Consider the following 13,964-nt stretch of genomic DNA (forward strand, 5'->3'; position numbering starts at 1 on the left):
TGGTGCCAAGTGGCGTGACCAAGTGCTTTGGAAAGGACTCCAAGCTTACATCTTTTGGCACAGTGAAGGTCAAACATCAAACAAAAGTAAAATTGGCCAAAAGACAATTCAGAATGGCGGGGGGACTTTAACATTACTACCTATTACTACACATTAATTGATCTAACCAATTAATGTCATACTAGCAGTGTGGCTGTAGGGATGGCACTGTTAGATTGTCTGCTGGTCTGTGGAGTTAGTCAGAAGGTCATGGATGAATTGTCATGATCGCTAAATGTCCACTTGATGTATTGGAACAAAAAAAATATATAAAAAGATTCCCACAGAGCCTCAGTGACTTTGACCTCCAGATGACTTTTATTAGACCACAACAGTGAGACTAAAATTGATAGTGTCTAGTGAAATTTCTTTGCAACAGTTAAATGGATTGCCAGTGTTTAATACAAACATTCATCTTCTGTTTGGGGTCTGTGCAGTAGTGCGATCGCTCCTTTCCTCCAGCACCGTCATCTGGTCATGTAATGTTTTGGTTTTCTGCACAATTAATGACTTTCTTGACAGACTCAGCTGTGAAATCTACAGTGCTAAATGGCAAACCTTAGCACATTGTCTTGCTAATCTAGGATTGTTAACATGAGCAAAATTACTTGGTAAACATTAGCATACTGTCACTGAGAAACTGAAGTGTGTGAGCTTTTTCGACTAGATTTAACTGCACTGATATTGTATGATCGTTGGAGAGTTTAATTACAAATATTTATATTAATGTCTACATATCTGTGCGTTTGTTCTGTTTCAACAGAGGGCCAAGAAGTGAAGGTTGGTGAATACAATGCAATTGCTGACGTGCTGGACCTCATCAACAACTCCATCAGGTTCCAAGGTATGAAGAAGGTGTTTGTGTGAGGCTGTGCGAGCAATAACGGAGGAATCTGAAACTGAAAATGTGTTGATTATTCAGATTTTTTTTTTTTTACACAGTATATTTTAGTAAAGGGAAAAACTTAGCAGCTTAGCACTTTCCCTCTTTTGTTCACTTGCTGTCTTGAACCCAAATGCCTTCCAACACGCATAAATATACAGCCCTACACAGACAGCACCACCACTCAGTGGAGGAACTCACCACCTTAAACTGTTCTCTCTCAGCTAAATTATTTACCAGTACATTTTCAACCCCTCCAATGTTTTCCTGTGTTGACATACTTTGTAATTTGTTCGATGCGCCTGGCAATCCCCCCCACCCTTACTTTTCCTCCATTTTCGGAGCCTTTTTCCACATACAGAAACTCTAAGATTGTTCCTACTAAAAAGCTTGTTTCCACATCATTGACCACAGTAAGTGGAAATGTGTACAATGATGCTACTGTATTGCAATCGATTGGCATGGCGGAGATAGAAAAATGCAGCAAAAATGAATGAATAAATAAATAAAGAGCAGGACCTGAGAGCAATAACTTGACTGTGCAGCATAGAGATACTTAAGCAGTAGAAATCAGGGACCAGGAAATTATCTCCAAAAACAACAGATGTGTTTGCTGCTGCATCACTGTTTGGCGGAAGATTTGAAGGAAGTCATCTTGAGTTGTCGAGATGAAGAGAGAGAAAGTTAAAATGTCCGGACAGAATAATCTCCTGTAGTGCACGCTCTGCATTATTTTATGCTTTACTATGTGAACAAAATTATTTTTATTTTATTACAGGTGTAGAGCCTCCAAAGGATCGTACATTTGTGCGTCTGCAGCGGCGCCACATCAACGTGCCCCTTTACAGCATCCTGTCCACCATCACCATACTGGGCATGCTCATGGCTGGGGCCTTCCTGTTCTTCAACATCAAGAACCGAAATCACAGGTCAGCATGAATTTTATAGCTAGCCAATGAAGGTGAGATTTGTCAATATTCAGTGCAGGAAGAAGGTAAATTATGGGTTACTATGAAGAGAGAAGTAATCACTTTGTATAAGATTATGCCTTACTCTATCATAATTTAAATCTCATCTAATCTTTTATAATTTTCCTTCAGATTGATCAAGATGTCCAGTCCCTACATGAACAACCTGATCATCCTGGGAGGCATGCTTTCCTATGCCTCTATCTTCCTGTTTGGTCTGGATGGAGGTTTTGTTTCTGACAAAGAGTTTGAGACCCTCTGCACTGTGAGTCCCCTTAAGAATGCTCTCTGATAAATAGAATAATGAATAAAACCAATGCTCCTCAGTTCATGTTAAATGAATAACTTTCAACCCCCTAAACACTAATTGTTATGAATCTATAACATTTACATTTTAAATCCATTTATTTCTGTACATTATTGTAATCCCTTAGAAAACCCAATCATATTCTCTCAGTACTCTTCAGATCCAGTTGACTGGTTTAATCAGTGGCAAGAATTTACTGCATTCTCAGTAGTCTCAGAATACAAAAAAAAAACAGTGCACGCACAACATTGTCATTAATGTCATTGGCCACTGACTGTTTGCTGGGCTATTGGCATGTTGGCATGCATGTCCAAGCTGTTGATGCAGCCTTGCATGTCCGTGGGAGCACCCTCTCTGATCTGATACTTCTCGGTTAAAGTCTGAGTGAACATTCTTACAGCCCTGTGGCTGTTTCAGCACGACAGTGCCCACCCCCACACTGCCAGAGTAGTGCAAGACCTTTCTGGATCAGAAGCATATCCAGATGCTTTCTTGGCCAGTATTTAGTCCCAATATGTCTCCTATTGAACATGCCTGGGACATGCTGGTTCGATGTGTTCATCAGAGGCAGCCACTACCAGTGACCATTCATAGCTGCAGGCTGCACTTGTCCTCAACAACAAATCTTGTGATGCTTGTGCAGTCTTTGCACAGACGTGTGGCTGCCTGCATCCACCAGTGCCATTTGTGCCATGGAAGTAAGAGGTGTACATTTTATTTTTCATTCAAATGAAATGCCCTCAGGAGGATGTTGGTCAATAAAATGCATTTTAATTTTACTAATTTTCCTGCTTTATTCTCAGTAATAATAGTCAGTGTACCTATTCCGCATGAATATGTGTATACACTATATGAAAATCCCTTTCAGCCTTATTTGCTCTTGTCTTCAAGTAATTAAAAAGAAAATCTAAAATCATGTTCACTATGTGACCATGTGAAAACTGATTGAATCTCTCTGCAGGTCTTTTTCTTAGCATGGTGCACACTAAGTGTCTCCCCTCAGGTAGCATTACTCGGTGACTGTGCAGATACTAGATTAATTAAAGAGTTTTGATTACAGTGATAACTGGCTTCCACTGAGACTCCCACCTGTCCAGATGCACAGACACAAATATACACACGCTTACCAAAGAGATGTTAGGCAGAGCACATCTTGAACTTCTATCACCTGGTTGAAGCTCTGCCGCGGAGCCACAACAGTGCTTGTCACTTCAGACTTCAGGTTCTGCAGCAAAGGAGCACAAAGGTTGATCTGTTCACCACCACTAATCAATATTTGCTGGTCTCTTTGAGAACAGAAGGTGTAATTGTTTTTTTACTGTCTTCTTCTTCTTCTTCTTCTTCTTCTTTTTTTTACTGCTGTGCTATGCTTTGTTGCTTTTTTTTATGCGTATGTAGATGGAGAGCGTATGTGTTTGCACACGTAAAAACAAACTGTGTATCATATGTAGTAATCAAACACAAAGCACCCAATTGTGCTCACACAGACTCTGTGGCTGTATTAGGACTTTTTCAGTTATATTTGCATTCTAAGCTTTAAAAACACATCAGCGGTGCCATTTGTGCCATGGAAGTAAGAGGTCTACGTTTTGTTTTTCATTAAAATGAAATGCGCTCAGGAGTGTGACAGCATCATAGTCCAGGATGTTCTCCCAGAGCTCTCGGAGATGGGAAATAAATCTGACAGTGCCTTATTTTTAGAATGCTCCACAATGCTACTTTGAATGAACTTCTTGAGAAAAATGCAAATAGCTGTCAGATCAGATGTTGTTTTGAGCCTTGATCACCGGTTTACGACATGACACAATTTTATGTCTCCCTGTTGTTCTGATAGGTTCGGACGTGGATCCTCATTGTTGGATACACAACGGCTTTTGGAGCCATGTTTGCCAAGACCTGGAGGGTGCATGCCATCTTCAAAAATGTGAAGATGAAGAAAAAGGTATTGAAAAATGTTTTTTTGGTGTGTTTGGAATTTATTTATTTATGACAGTAACTCAGTGGGTTTAAAAGTTATTCCCATATCTTTCATATCTTTATTCACTCCATCCATTTTCTGCTTATCCAGCTTAGGGGTGCAGGGTGGGCTGGTGCCCCTCCCAGCTGTCACAGGGCAAAAGGCAGGGTGGATGCTGGACTGGTCACCAGTCTATCACAGGACATCTTTATTCCATATCTTCCGATTTTGCTGATGTGATTGAAACATGGCTCCTCCTCAAAAGTGTGACTCAATTTTTCATTTATATTCAACTTTGTTTATATCAAATAAATCAGAGGCAGCTTTCCACTTAAATGGCCATATGCTTTCTCGCGGTTCTGAACCTTATATTTTTCATGGCATTATGTACATCTGTTGGTTAGCATAACTGTTAGTTAATACAACCACAAGCATCTCTATTGGCACATGACAGTCTTTTCCAGGAGGCACCACATGCCTTTTATAACCCCATCACTGGTGTGTGGGTGACTGTATTCAGACTTGTGCTTTTTACAAACTGAAAGACTGGCAGCCCCATGGCACCTGCTTTTAGAATCTTTTCTGTGAGAAAAAGGATCTAGAAATACAAATGGCTTTTTAAACATCTGACACAATCTGTTTCACTGGCCTAGTTATATAAAAGTGGTGCCGAGCTCACCAAGTGTTGCAACTGCGCTTGGCCTTTTTTGTATTTATAGACCTTGCTCTCTCTTCTGTTTCTCTCTCCCTTTCCCTCACCCTCTTGCATATTGGAGGACGTGTGGGTGGCCTGCCAGAGAGAAAGCAGGAAGAGAAGGAGGAAAGAGGAAGGATCGAAGAGTGGAAGAGGTTGGAGGGATGCAGGGAAATAGCGGCAGAAGGAAGAGACAGAGGGGGAAAGGCAAAGCATGGCAGAGAAAGGGACAAGACAAATAACCAGGCCCAAATGGCAAAAAAAGAAAAAAAAAATAGGTTGGACTCTATGAAAAGAAAAAAGAAAGCTGAGAAAAGAGGGCAAATGATAGATTAAGATAAATAGTATCCAGGAACTGAGCTCTAGTTTAGTTTGAGTTTCCACTGCAGTTCTGTCATTGGCTCATTGCAGTATCACAACACATTTAGAATCTTTTTTTTTTTTTCTGTGTGACATTGGCCCTGGCCTTTTATGTTTCTGTCTTTCACTGTCTTTTTCAAAGTGATCATTTAATGAAAACAAAAGAGTTTGTCCTCTCTGAGTTTTCCTGTCTGACCTTTCACAGCCAGTTGTTTCTGCTCAGTTCCTTTCCTCTCCTCTCATTCTCTTTCCCTTGCTAACAGAGACACAACAAATGTTTCTCCAGAAGTAGTATTCATCCCTACTGCGTACTTCAGCTCTTAACCCTCGGGGTGTGTTTTCTGATGGTTCAAGGTCTGGGTCTGTGTGTGCAGGACACACACTAACACCCACATCTCTCTTCATCCACACTGATTGAGTGCAGGTGCTTTGGCTTCACTAGAGTGATAGTTGCTGTTGGTGCCCTGAAATGTCTGCCAACTGCTGTCAGGGGAGGGACAAACACATCTTTTCTTCAAACTGTGGGATTGGAACTGCATCCCTCAGTCCTTACCCTATCCTCCCCTTCATCTTCTTTTTTCTCCGTAGGAGAGCAGAGATTGTAAATCAAAGATGAGCTCAATAAGGGTTCCACTTGGTGGGCTGCAGCCGGCACTTGTTCACTTCTTAAAAAGCTCAGAGACAGTGTAGAGAGAGTAGCCAATCATTGTCCTATTATTTCAAACACATAAACACAGATAAGCATACAGTGTATACTCACAAAATCTATCCTCTATACAATACACACACACACACACACACACACACACACACACACACACACACACACACACACACACACACACACACACACACACACACACACACACACACACACACACGTGCATGCAGTTAAACATTAAACCACATGTTGGACAATTTTTGTATTAGAAGCAAAATAAAAACGTCCAGACAACTGTGATGAAGCTTAACAATCAATCTGAGGATGGAAGCTGCGCAACAAATATTTTAATTGTAAAACTGTGACTTTGTGTATGACAAGCTCCTCTGTCATCATCATCAATCATGTGGGCAACCCTGGAAAATTTAATAAGCTCTGAGAGAAAACATGCTGCAGTCACACTCAGGAAAACAGTGATCGGAGGCTGCAGCACAAGCAAAAGTACTGCGGCTATGTGCAATTAGCTTGCAGTCTCGTTACCTTTGAAAAGGTTGCTCCATGGATGGGGACCAGATCTGCACCCACTCGCAGTCAGCTGCCATCTTCAAAGCAATTTTTGGTGTGTCAAGATGGCAAAAAATGGCAATAAGACGGATTCAGTCTGTTTACAACTGAATGGGGTCAAGGTGGCAATTGCATGCAATCTGTTTGCAATAATACAGCAACTGTATAATACTGTGATAAATCATCAAAAACTGCAAATCTGTTGCTGTTTATGCACAGATATCTGTCACTTTGTACACAGAAATTCATATTCAACAGAAATTCACATTAACTACTCACATTTAGAGCCCAGTCAGAACCTCAAATTCCCTCCACAAATAACAACATAGTTGCTGCAGGACAGCAATTTAACTGCAACCAAAGCGCTCAGCAAGCCTGACTTTAGAAAGGAATATAATCAGACTGCAGCCAGCTGGCAACTAGCTGAGTTGAGTCCCCAGTGCCAAGAGATGTGCTGTAGTTGTGCTGATTGATGCAGACGGAGTCAGCTTGATTGCAGCATGTTAGCAATCTGCACGCCAGTTATTTGCAAACCTTTGCCGAGCTGTTTGAGAGTGATTCCTGTCAGTCCGGCTCGGACCGTAATTGTTTGGAGACAGGTTGCCTCCCACCAGGCAACCTTTGCAATCACCTTGCGATCAAAAGTTGTCACCCAGAGACTGAGGATGTTGCACATTCAACCTTTGGTCACCTGCAGCTATTTGCAATCAGGTGCTGAATAAGGAAAATTGCAATGCAATCACCAGGTAACCACTAATGTTTTTTAGCTGCAAAGAGGTTGCCACCCTATTTTTACTGTAGTGTGACTGAGGCAACTTCTGCTCCTTTTCTGGTCAGCCTCTTACAGGTGGTGTGCATGGATCATGCTGTGGTAACGAGCATTATTTATTTCATCATGCTGTCAGATGTTGGTACTTTAAACCTGATTTTAAAAATTAATCAAACAAAATAAAATAAAAACCTTTTCTTTTGATATTGTTTTGCACTAAACAATCACCTACACCCCCAGTAGTAAGGACTCACACCTTCTGTAGCAGGAAGTACCAAAAATCTGTTTTCTCTGTTTCTCAACAAATTTTGTCAACGCGGTACCATCAAAACCTAGCAGCATACAGTCATGGAAGTGCTACAGAGGTAGTTTTCAGTACTGTGGTGCATGTTTATATATCCATATATATATATTGCAACAGTGCAAAGTAACATCAGAAAACATTACAGGTGTAGGTTGCATGAAAATGATCATGAAAATGAAGGCTCAGTTTGAGAGGTTTGTGAACAAACCACTGTTGTTGTGGCTTTAAATTATTTGGGCTTTTTCCCTCAGTCAAATGAGTAACTACAACCACACTGGACCCTTACTGGTGTGACTGGTGGAAAGAAAATAGACAACACTTCAGGTAATTTAGAGTCATTACTCAGTTGGCAGAGTAACATATCACGGTTTAGCAGATGGTGGGGTAGAGGACATTTCTCAGAAATTTCACGTGTCTAATTACTTGCTAGATTTATAGAATATTAATTAACTTACAAAATATCAATTTGTTTTTTATTGTTTTTTATTGCTCTCAGCTGGGATAGGCTCCAGCCCCCCCGTGACCCTGAATAGAATAAGTGGAAGTGAATGGATGGATGGATGGATTGTTTTTGTTGTTATCATTATCCTAAACTGTCCAAAGTAATGCAATAAACAATAACAGAATGCATACCTTGTTTTGCCTTGCCTACATATATCTGCTCAATGCCACACCATCACAATATGACAGATCAAAAAAACAGTCCCCTTATGTATCTCATCCTGGAGGCCTGTGCAACACTGCTGAGATGCATCTGGGCTATGTGATCCTCTCCAAACAGAGCCCAGCCTGTGTCCCCTGACCTTTCCTTTGATCTGCGGTTCCAGACAGTCAAACGCTATTATAAATAAAGATCACAAACAGGTCACGGCTTTCATCCCTCTAAAGTTCAGGGTACAAAAGAGGAGCTTTTGTGGTTGACAGCAGTGGCTCTTGTTTGGTGGATCTTTTCCACATTCAGGGTAACAAAATCATGGCTTGTTGGTGGCATAGTATTGACGAAACTGAATGTCCACTTGTGGTTGCCAGCTCCGGGACGATTACAGTCTGCTAAATGTACTACATGTGTCTCTATCAAATGTTGAACCAAGCCTTGGTCTTTTGGACTCCCAGGCCTGGCTGGAATCCGATCCTAGCAGGTGGTCATTTGCAGTTAAATACATTGTTACCAGTGCCTGATTAGATGGTTAGAAGGAAAACAGCAGGGGTTTGGGACCTCAGATGGGATGCAAATAACTCAGTTCACATAATTACTATGGTCAATAAGAAATGTTGTATGAAATGACACCACAGATATATGCATTATTACAAAACATTAGCAGGTGTGGGATATTTAGCTAATAAAAGCACCTCATTTTCTCTTCCCTCTCCAGATCATAAAGGACCAGAAGCTGTTGATTATCGTTGGCGGGATGCTGCTAATCGACTTATGCATCCTCATCTGCTGGCAGATTGTGGACCCACTTAGGAGGACTGTGGAGGAATACAGCTTGGAGGTCAGTCATGTCGTCCAAACTGGCTGTGCTTTTGGTAACAAAGCAACATAGCTCACCTTAGCTGGGGGGAAAATCTTGGTGATATAAATTCTTGCTAAAAATGCCTGCACATTTTGAGTTTAGGCACTAGCATCTTTGTTCTGCTTGTTATTTTTGGGTCAGGATGTTAGCCATTGCTGCCTCCTGTGCTCATCCCGTGGCCGGACATTTGCCAGCTTGAATGGGAAACTTTGGCAAGGTCCACTGGAAAACAGGCACTTGGCATCATTTCCTCTTTGCTGGAGAGGTGGCATGGTGGAGAGCAGAAATTAAAACTGCTACAGTGTACTGTGACTGTAAAGAGACTGAGATTCTCTGAGATTGGTGCAGGATTAGTCTAGCTTTGCACTCAATTGGCTCAAATGAACATACTGTAGCGTTGGCATTAGGGGTTGATGATGTGTGAAGTGTGTTTTCAGTTAGGCATAACATATTAGCACATAACTATCAGTGGTATTAAGGGAATCCACACATTAGCAAGGCACAACTGAATATTTCTCTACTCAGAAATACAGTATTAGTCACTTTGGTTGAATTGGCTGATTTCTCATATTTCTCTGTCATATTCCTGTGATGAGCAGACTGCCTGAAGTCAGTATGACTACACCATTTTTGTCATGGGTGCAGTGAGAGGCTGCTGGTGAAAGGATCTATGTATAATAGTGATTTATTAATGAAGTGTACAGCAGCTGTGGTTTTAGGAAAGCTAATTGTTTCAGAGCACATCTGCTCACTTTGCTCCACATGAAACTTCAGCCGGGGACATTTCAAGCTGTACACATTAAAGAATACTGTCTAGTCTTGTAGTTGTTGTTATTTTTTTGTTTGTTTATTTCTGCAAATATCCATGCCAATGTTCTTAAAATGGATGATAGATAGATACTTATTAGATGATTAAGAAATTCCCTGGTTTAACAGAGGCTATGGAACTCTTCTATCTATCAAGTTAAATTACGCCAAGGGAGAGTTCAAATGTATAATCATAATTTTATGTGTAGTGAAAACAAAAGTGGGTGCAGTTTCAAATGGGGCAGGTAAATTGTCAGTGAATTATTCTGTGAGTGCAGTGGATAGCAGCCGTAGTTTACTTAATCTAGAGGTGTCAAAGAAGAACTGCTCACTCAATGCAAAACAAAACAAAAATGCCAACCATGTAAGGAATCTAAAGAGAAGACTGGATATGACCAGCTCGCCAGAGGCCTGTACCACAATGCAGGATTTGAGGTTTAGCAGCGTGGCTTCAGGTTTGATCTTTACTTGCTCTCAGATTATTTACGCCACCAAGGCTGCAGCTGAAAGAATAAGGCTAAGAACTTTCAGACAACATAGCCTGTTTATTTAAAGGAACAAATGTCTCAATGATAGAGCTGACCAAAGTTCTTAAATCACATACACATTCATTCATCCCTTTATAAGGTTTATACATACTGTATAGTGCTTTTCCTGTCACATACACCGTTGCTGTGGCTACAGCAACTGTGTTGATGTAAAACTTGTATTATGTGTTTAAGCTCTTCTGTTTGATCATGTTCTTAAAATATGCCACTGGCTTTGCTGTTGCTGCTAACAAATGACAGACAGGAGACCATAGATAGTACTAAGAGGACAATTCACCTAATGAGTTGCCTTTTAAGTTCCCCAGACTTCTGTATGCAGGTCACAAGATGGCTAACTGCACCCCAAGAATCCTCAGAAACTGACAGCACTGGCTGCATACTCATTGACCCTCCTGCTAAATAGAGGGTGCCAGAAGGCTGGTGCAGTGAAAATCAGGGTCTGTTGTTGGAGACTTCTTTTGATCATACTGAATGGATTTTCTTCTTGTTTCCTTGCTTGTTGCCAAGGTCCTATGGGGGTGGAAAGGTACCTTGCACCCAATTTTGTCTTTCTTCAATTAGATGAAAATCTTGTGAAGTGATAAATAGCGCTTATCAAAGAGTAGCGGGTCAGAGAGCTGTTTTTCCCCTCTCTCTCTGTCTCTCTCTCTCGCTTTCTTAGTCCTTGATAAAAATAAAAAAAAAGATTCCAGTGGGCGATCTCTGAGGCAAAAAATGGACGTTATATAGACAGAATTATTCACATTCTTTAGCTACTTTGGATCTACTGTGAAGGTATTTATACAACTCTAGAGGAGGCTGTATTTCTTTTGTGATGATAGCTACTTATATATTTAAGCCTGCTTAAAGAGAGAAACAAACCCTTGCTTAACATTTGTAAATGTTGTCAGTATGGGCAGCTAACTCCTCAGACTCCTCAGTATTCTCAGACTTTATACCATAGCCAGGTGAGGGTTGTGAATATATATAAACCACTGAGTGTAGGAGTCTGCATTTCCCCTGGGTTCATGAATCTGCATGCCTGGGCTGAGGCATAGCCCACAAGCCTGCCTAGCCTGCCAGAATCAAGCACCAGCAGCAGTGGACCCTTGGGGCTTAGCTGAGGGAGAGACAGCCTGGAGCTCATCTGCACCCAGGGCCTCCAGGCCTATCACGTGGGACCAGAAACCAGAAGGCAACCCAAATAAACTGAAAGTAGATAAGAGGGAGAGAGAGAGGCTAGGAGATGTTATTATTATAATAATAATTTTAAAGAGAAACTAACCAAAATATTCCATTATAAACAGAGACAGAAGGTTTTCAAACCATGTACATGTTGGCATAAGCACTGCAATAAATAACAAGGGTTCAGTGAGGTGTTGGAACACTTGCTGTTGTGATCTACAAGTATCCAGTAAAAATAAAGTAAAATAATAATGATAAATAATTTATTTAATTTTATCCCCTACAAATGTAGCCAGGTGTGTGTGTGTGTGTGTGTGTGTGTGTGTGTGTGTGTGTGTGTGTGTGTGTGTGTGTGTGTGTGTGTGTGTGTGTGTGTGTGTGTGTGTGTGTGTGCGTCCTGTTTTTGATCTGGAACCTCAGGTAGACTTGGCCTGACTCTTTGAGGGGATGGAGAATATGGCCGTGGTAAATGGTCTCCATGGGGCTCAGGAGCCAGTGAGACTCGCTCTGACTGACTAACAGTAAATGGCGCAAAGAGAAGGACCATTAGTTACCCAGTTCCCTGTGAGCTACCGCACCATGCCAGACCAACATCCTGTTTTCTCTCTTTTTTTTTGTTACCTCTCTCTTTCTCACTCTGTCTTTGTCAGAAACTCCCCTACACACCCCTGTCACATTTCCCCTCTGTGGAGAATTGGAGTTGACCTTGGGTTCACTAAGCTGTACCTACCTGCTGTATCCAAGGATACACAGAATGATAGTGCAGTGTTATTGAACTGTCACAGTGCTATCTAGTTTACCTCTATTGCTGTTTGAACCACTTCACCAGAGGATTTCCTTATTGCCTCAAAAACAAGCATACTTTACTTAAAGTTAATTTTTTTTTTTTTTAATTTAATATACTCAGTGAAAGTGAGTGTGTGGTCAAAGACATGGATATATCTAAGTAAGTGGCTATTGGAGATTTTGGGTAAAATAGTTTTTCTCATGATGTACATAGGCAACATGGAAAAAGTCAATTCCGCAGGGGTAATCCCACTCCTCTGAATCTAGCAAGCTAAGCTTAATGAGCTACCATTCACAAAACTGGACCATTCCCCTTTGCATCCTTTATTAGCATTAATAAGAAGATGAAACTAAAGAGTCTGACAATAGATCCTTGTGGAATGCTTCATAAAACATGACTGATTTAATACCCTCCCAAATAAAAGTGAAGACGGGCCAAAGATTGTGTGGGGAGTTAAGTATTTAAGTCTTTCAAATGGGAGGACCCCCCCCCCCCCCCCCGTCATATTTTATGGCTCCACTTCAAGCCTGCAGTTTTAATTACACTATGTAGATGATGGTCCTTTCCCTAGAAATGATTTGCGACCTTGATATTGTTCCCAAATTCTTTAAGGTACGTCTTGCCTCTGCTCTGTTTTTCAGTATATACTGTATTATGAATGCATGACGAGAATGCTGAATTAAAAAAAAAAAAAATTGGAATGTAAATTGACTGAGTGACCCTTAAATCATGACAGCACAGAGAATATTATGCACATCACTGTTTCTTGCTCAGGGAGCTTACTGTACTGAAAGCAGGAATCCTTCTGACTTCTCCCCAAATATCCCAGGAATGCTGATGGAATTGTTAGACTGCAGTGAGCAATTAAAATCCCTTTTGTGGCTCATTAATAATTGTCCATTCATTAATGGCATGGATTTTTCAGCAGCTGCTGGCTGCTACAAATTAAGCTCTGCAGTACTGACACATGCTGTAGTGTCAGTGTACACACATGTGGAATGTGGCAACTCATGCACGGATATGTTTTTGTATGTGTGCCTGTGTTTACGGATGCATTAATATCCACTCCTGTGGTCCTGGGTATTGTCCCCTGCATAATGAAGGACAAACTGTCAAGAAAGGATGATTAGCATTCTGGTGGATCCTGCCGCAGACCCCCACTACTCTCGTCTCCTCTCTTTCTTCACCTCCCTCCTCTTTGGTTTTTTTTTTTTTTTTGCAGCTTGGAAGCTGCTGCAAGCATCAGCAGGCAGGAGAGCTGCAAAAGAATATTGCAGTGTGGCATCACCATGGCAACGGCCATGGTTCCTGACATCCATAACGCAGAGAGCAGCACTGTTGATTCATAAGACAAAAATAACGGGTTGAGGCACCCACCTCAGCATGACAACGCATGCTGGGAAAATTTAAGCATGCACATAGAAATACATCCCCAAGGCTGATAGATCATCAATGACTGATCGAAGCAGAAACGATTTATCAACACATACATATTCATGCGTGCGGAATTTCATCCCAAAGATCTCACAGAGTTTACCTTTGCCTCCCTGCCTCTGCTGCCCCCACCTGTATGCAGCTGGGCAAGGAGAGAGGGAGAGAGAAAGAGAGGGAGGGGGGAGTTTTATCCCAGCACGT

General features: G+C 41.3%; 1 protein-coding gene across 1 annotated transcript in view; it reads left to right on the forward strand.

Annotated features, from left to right (window-relative positions):
- gabbr2 (gamma-aminobutyric acid (GABA) B receptor, 2) overlaps positions 1–13,964 on the forward strand; it is a 184,085-nt gene that overhangs the window by 128,978 nt on the left and 41,143 nt on the right. Inside the window, exons 9-13 of the mRNA XM_030741877.1 lie at positions 803–883; positions 1,701–1,851; positions 2,023–2,155; positions 4,032–4,139; positions 8,880–9,002. Coding sequence (XP_030597737.1) covers positions 803–883; positions 1,701–1,851; positions 2,023–2,155; positions 4,032–4,139; positions 8,880–9,002 — 596 coding nt within the window. The remainder of the gene's footprint in view (positions 1–802; positions 884–1,700; positions 1,852–2,022; positions 2,156–4,031; positions 4,140–8,879; positions 9,003–13,964) is intronic.

The sequence above is a fragment of the Archocentrus centrarchus genome, chromosome 11, assembly GCF_007364275.1.
Source record: "Archocentrus centrarchus isolate MPI-CPG fArcCen1 chromosome 11, fArcCen1, whole genome shotgun sequence".
NCBI lineage: Eukaryota > Metazoa > Chordata > Actinopteri > Cichliformes > Cichlidae > Archocentrus > Archocentrus centrarchus.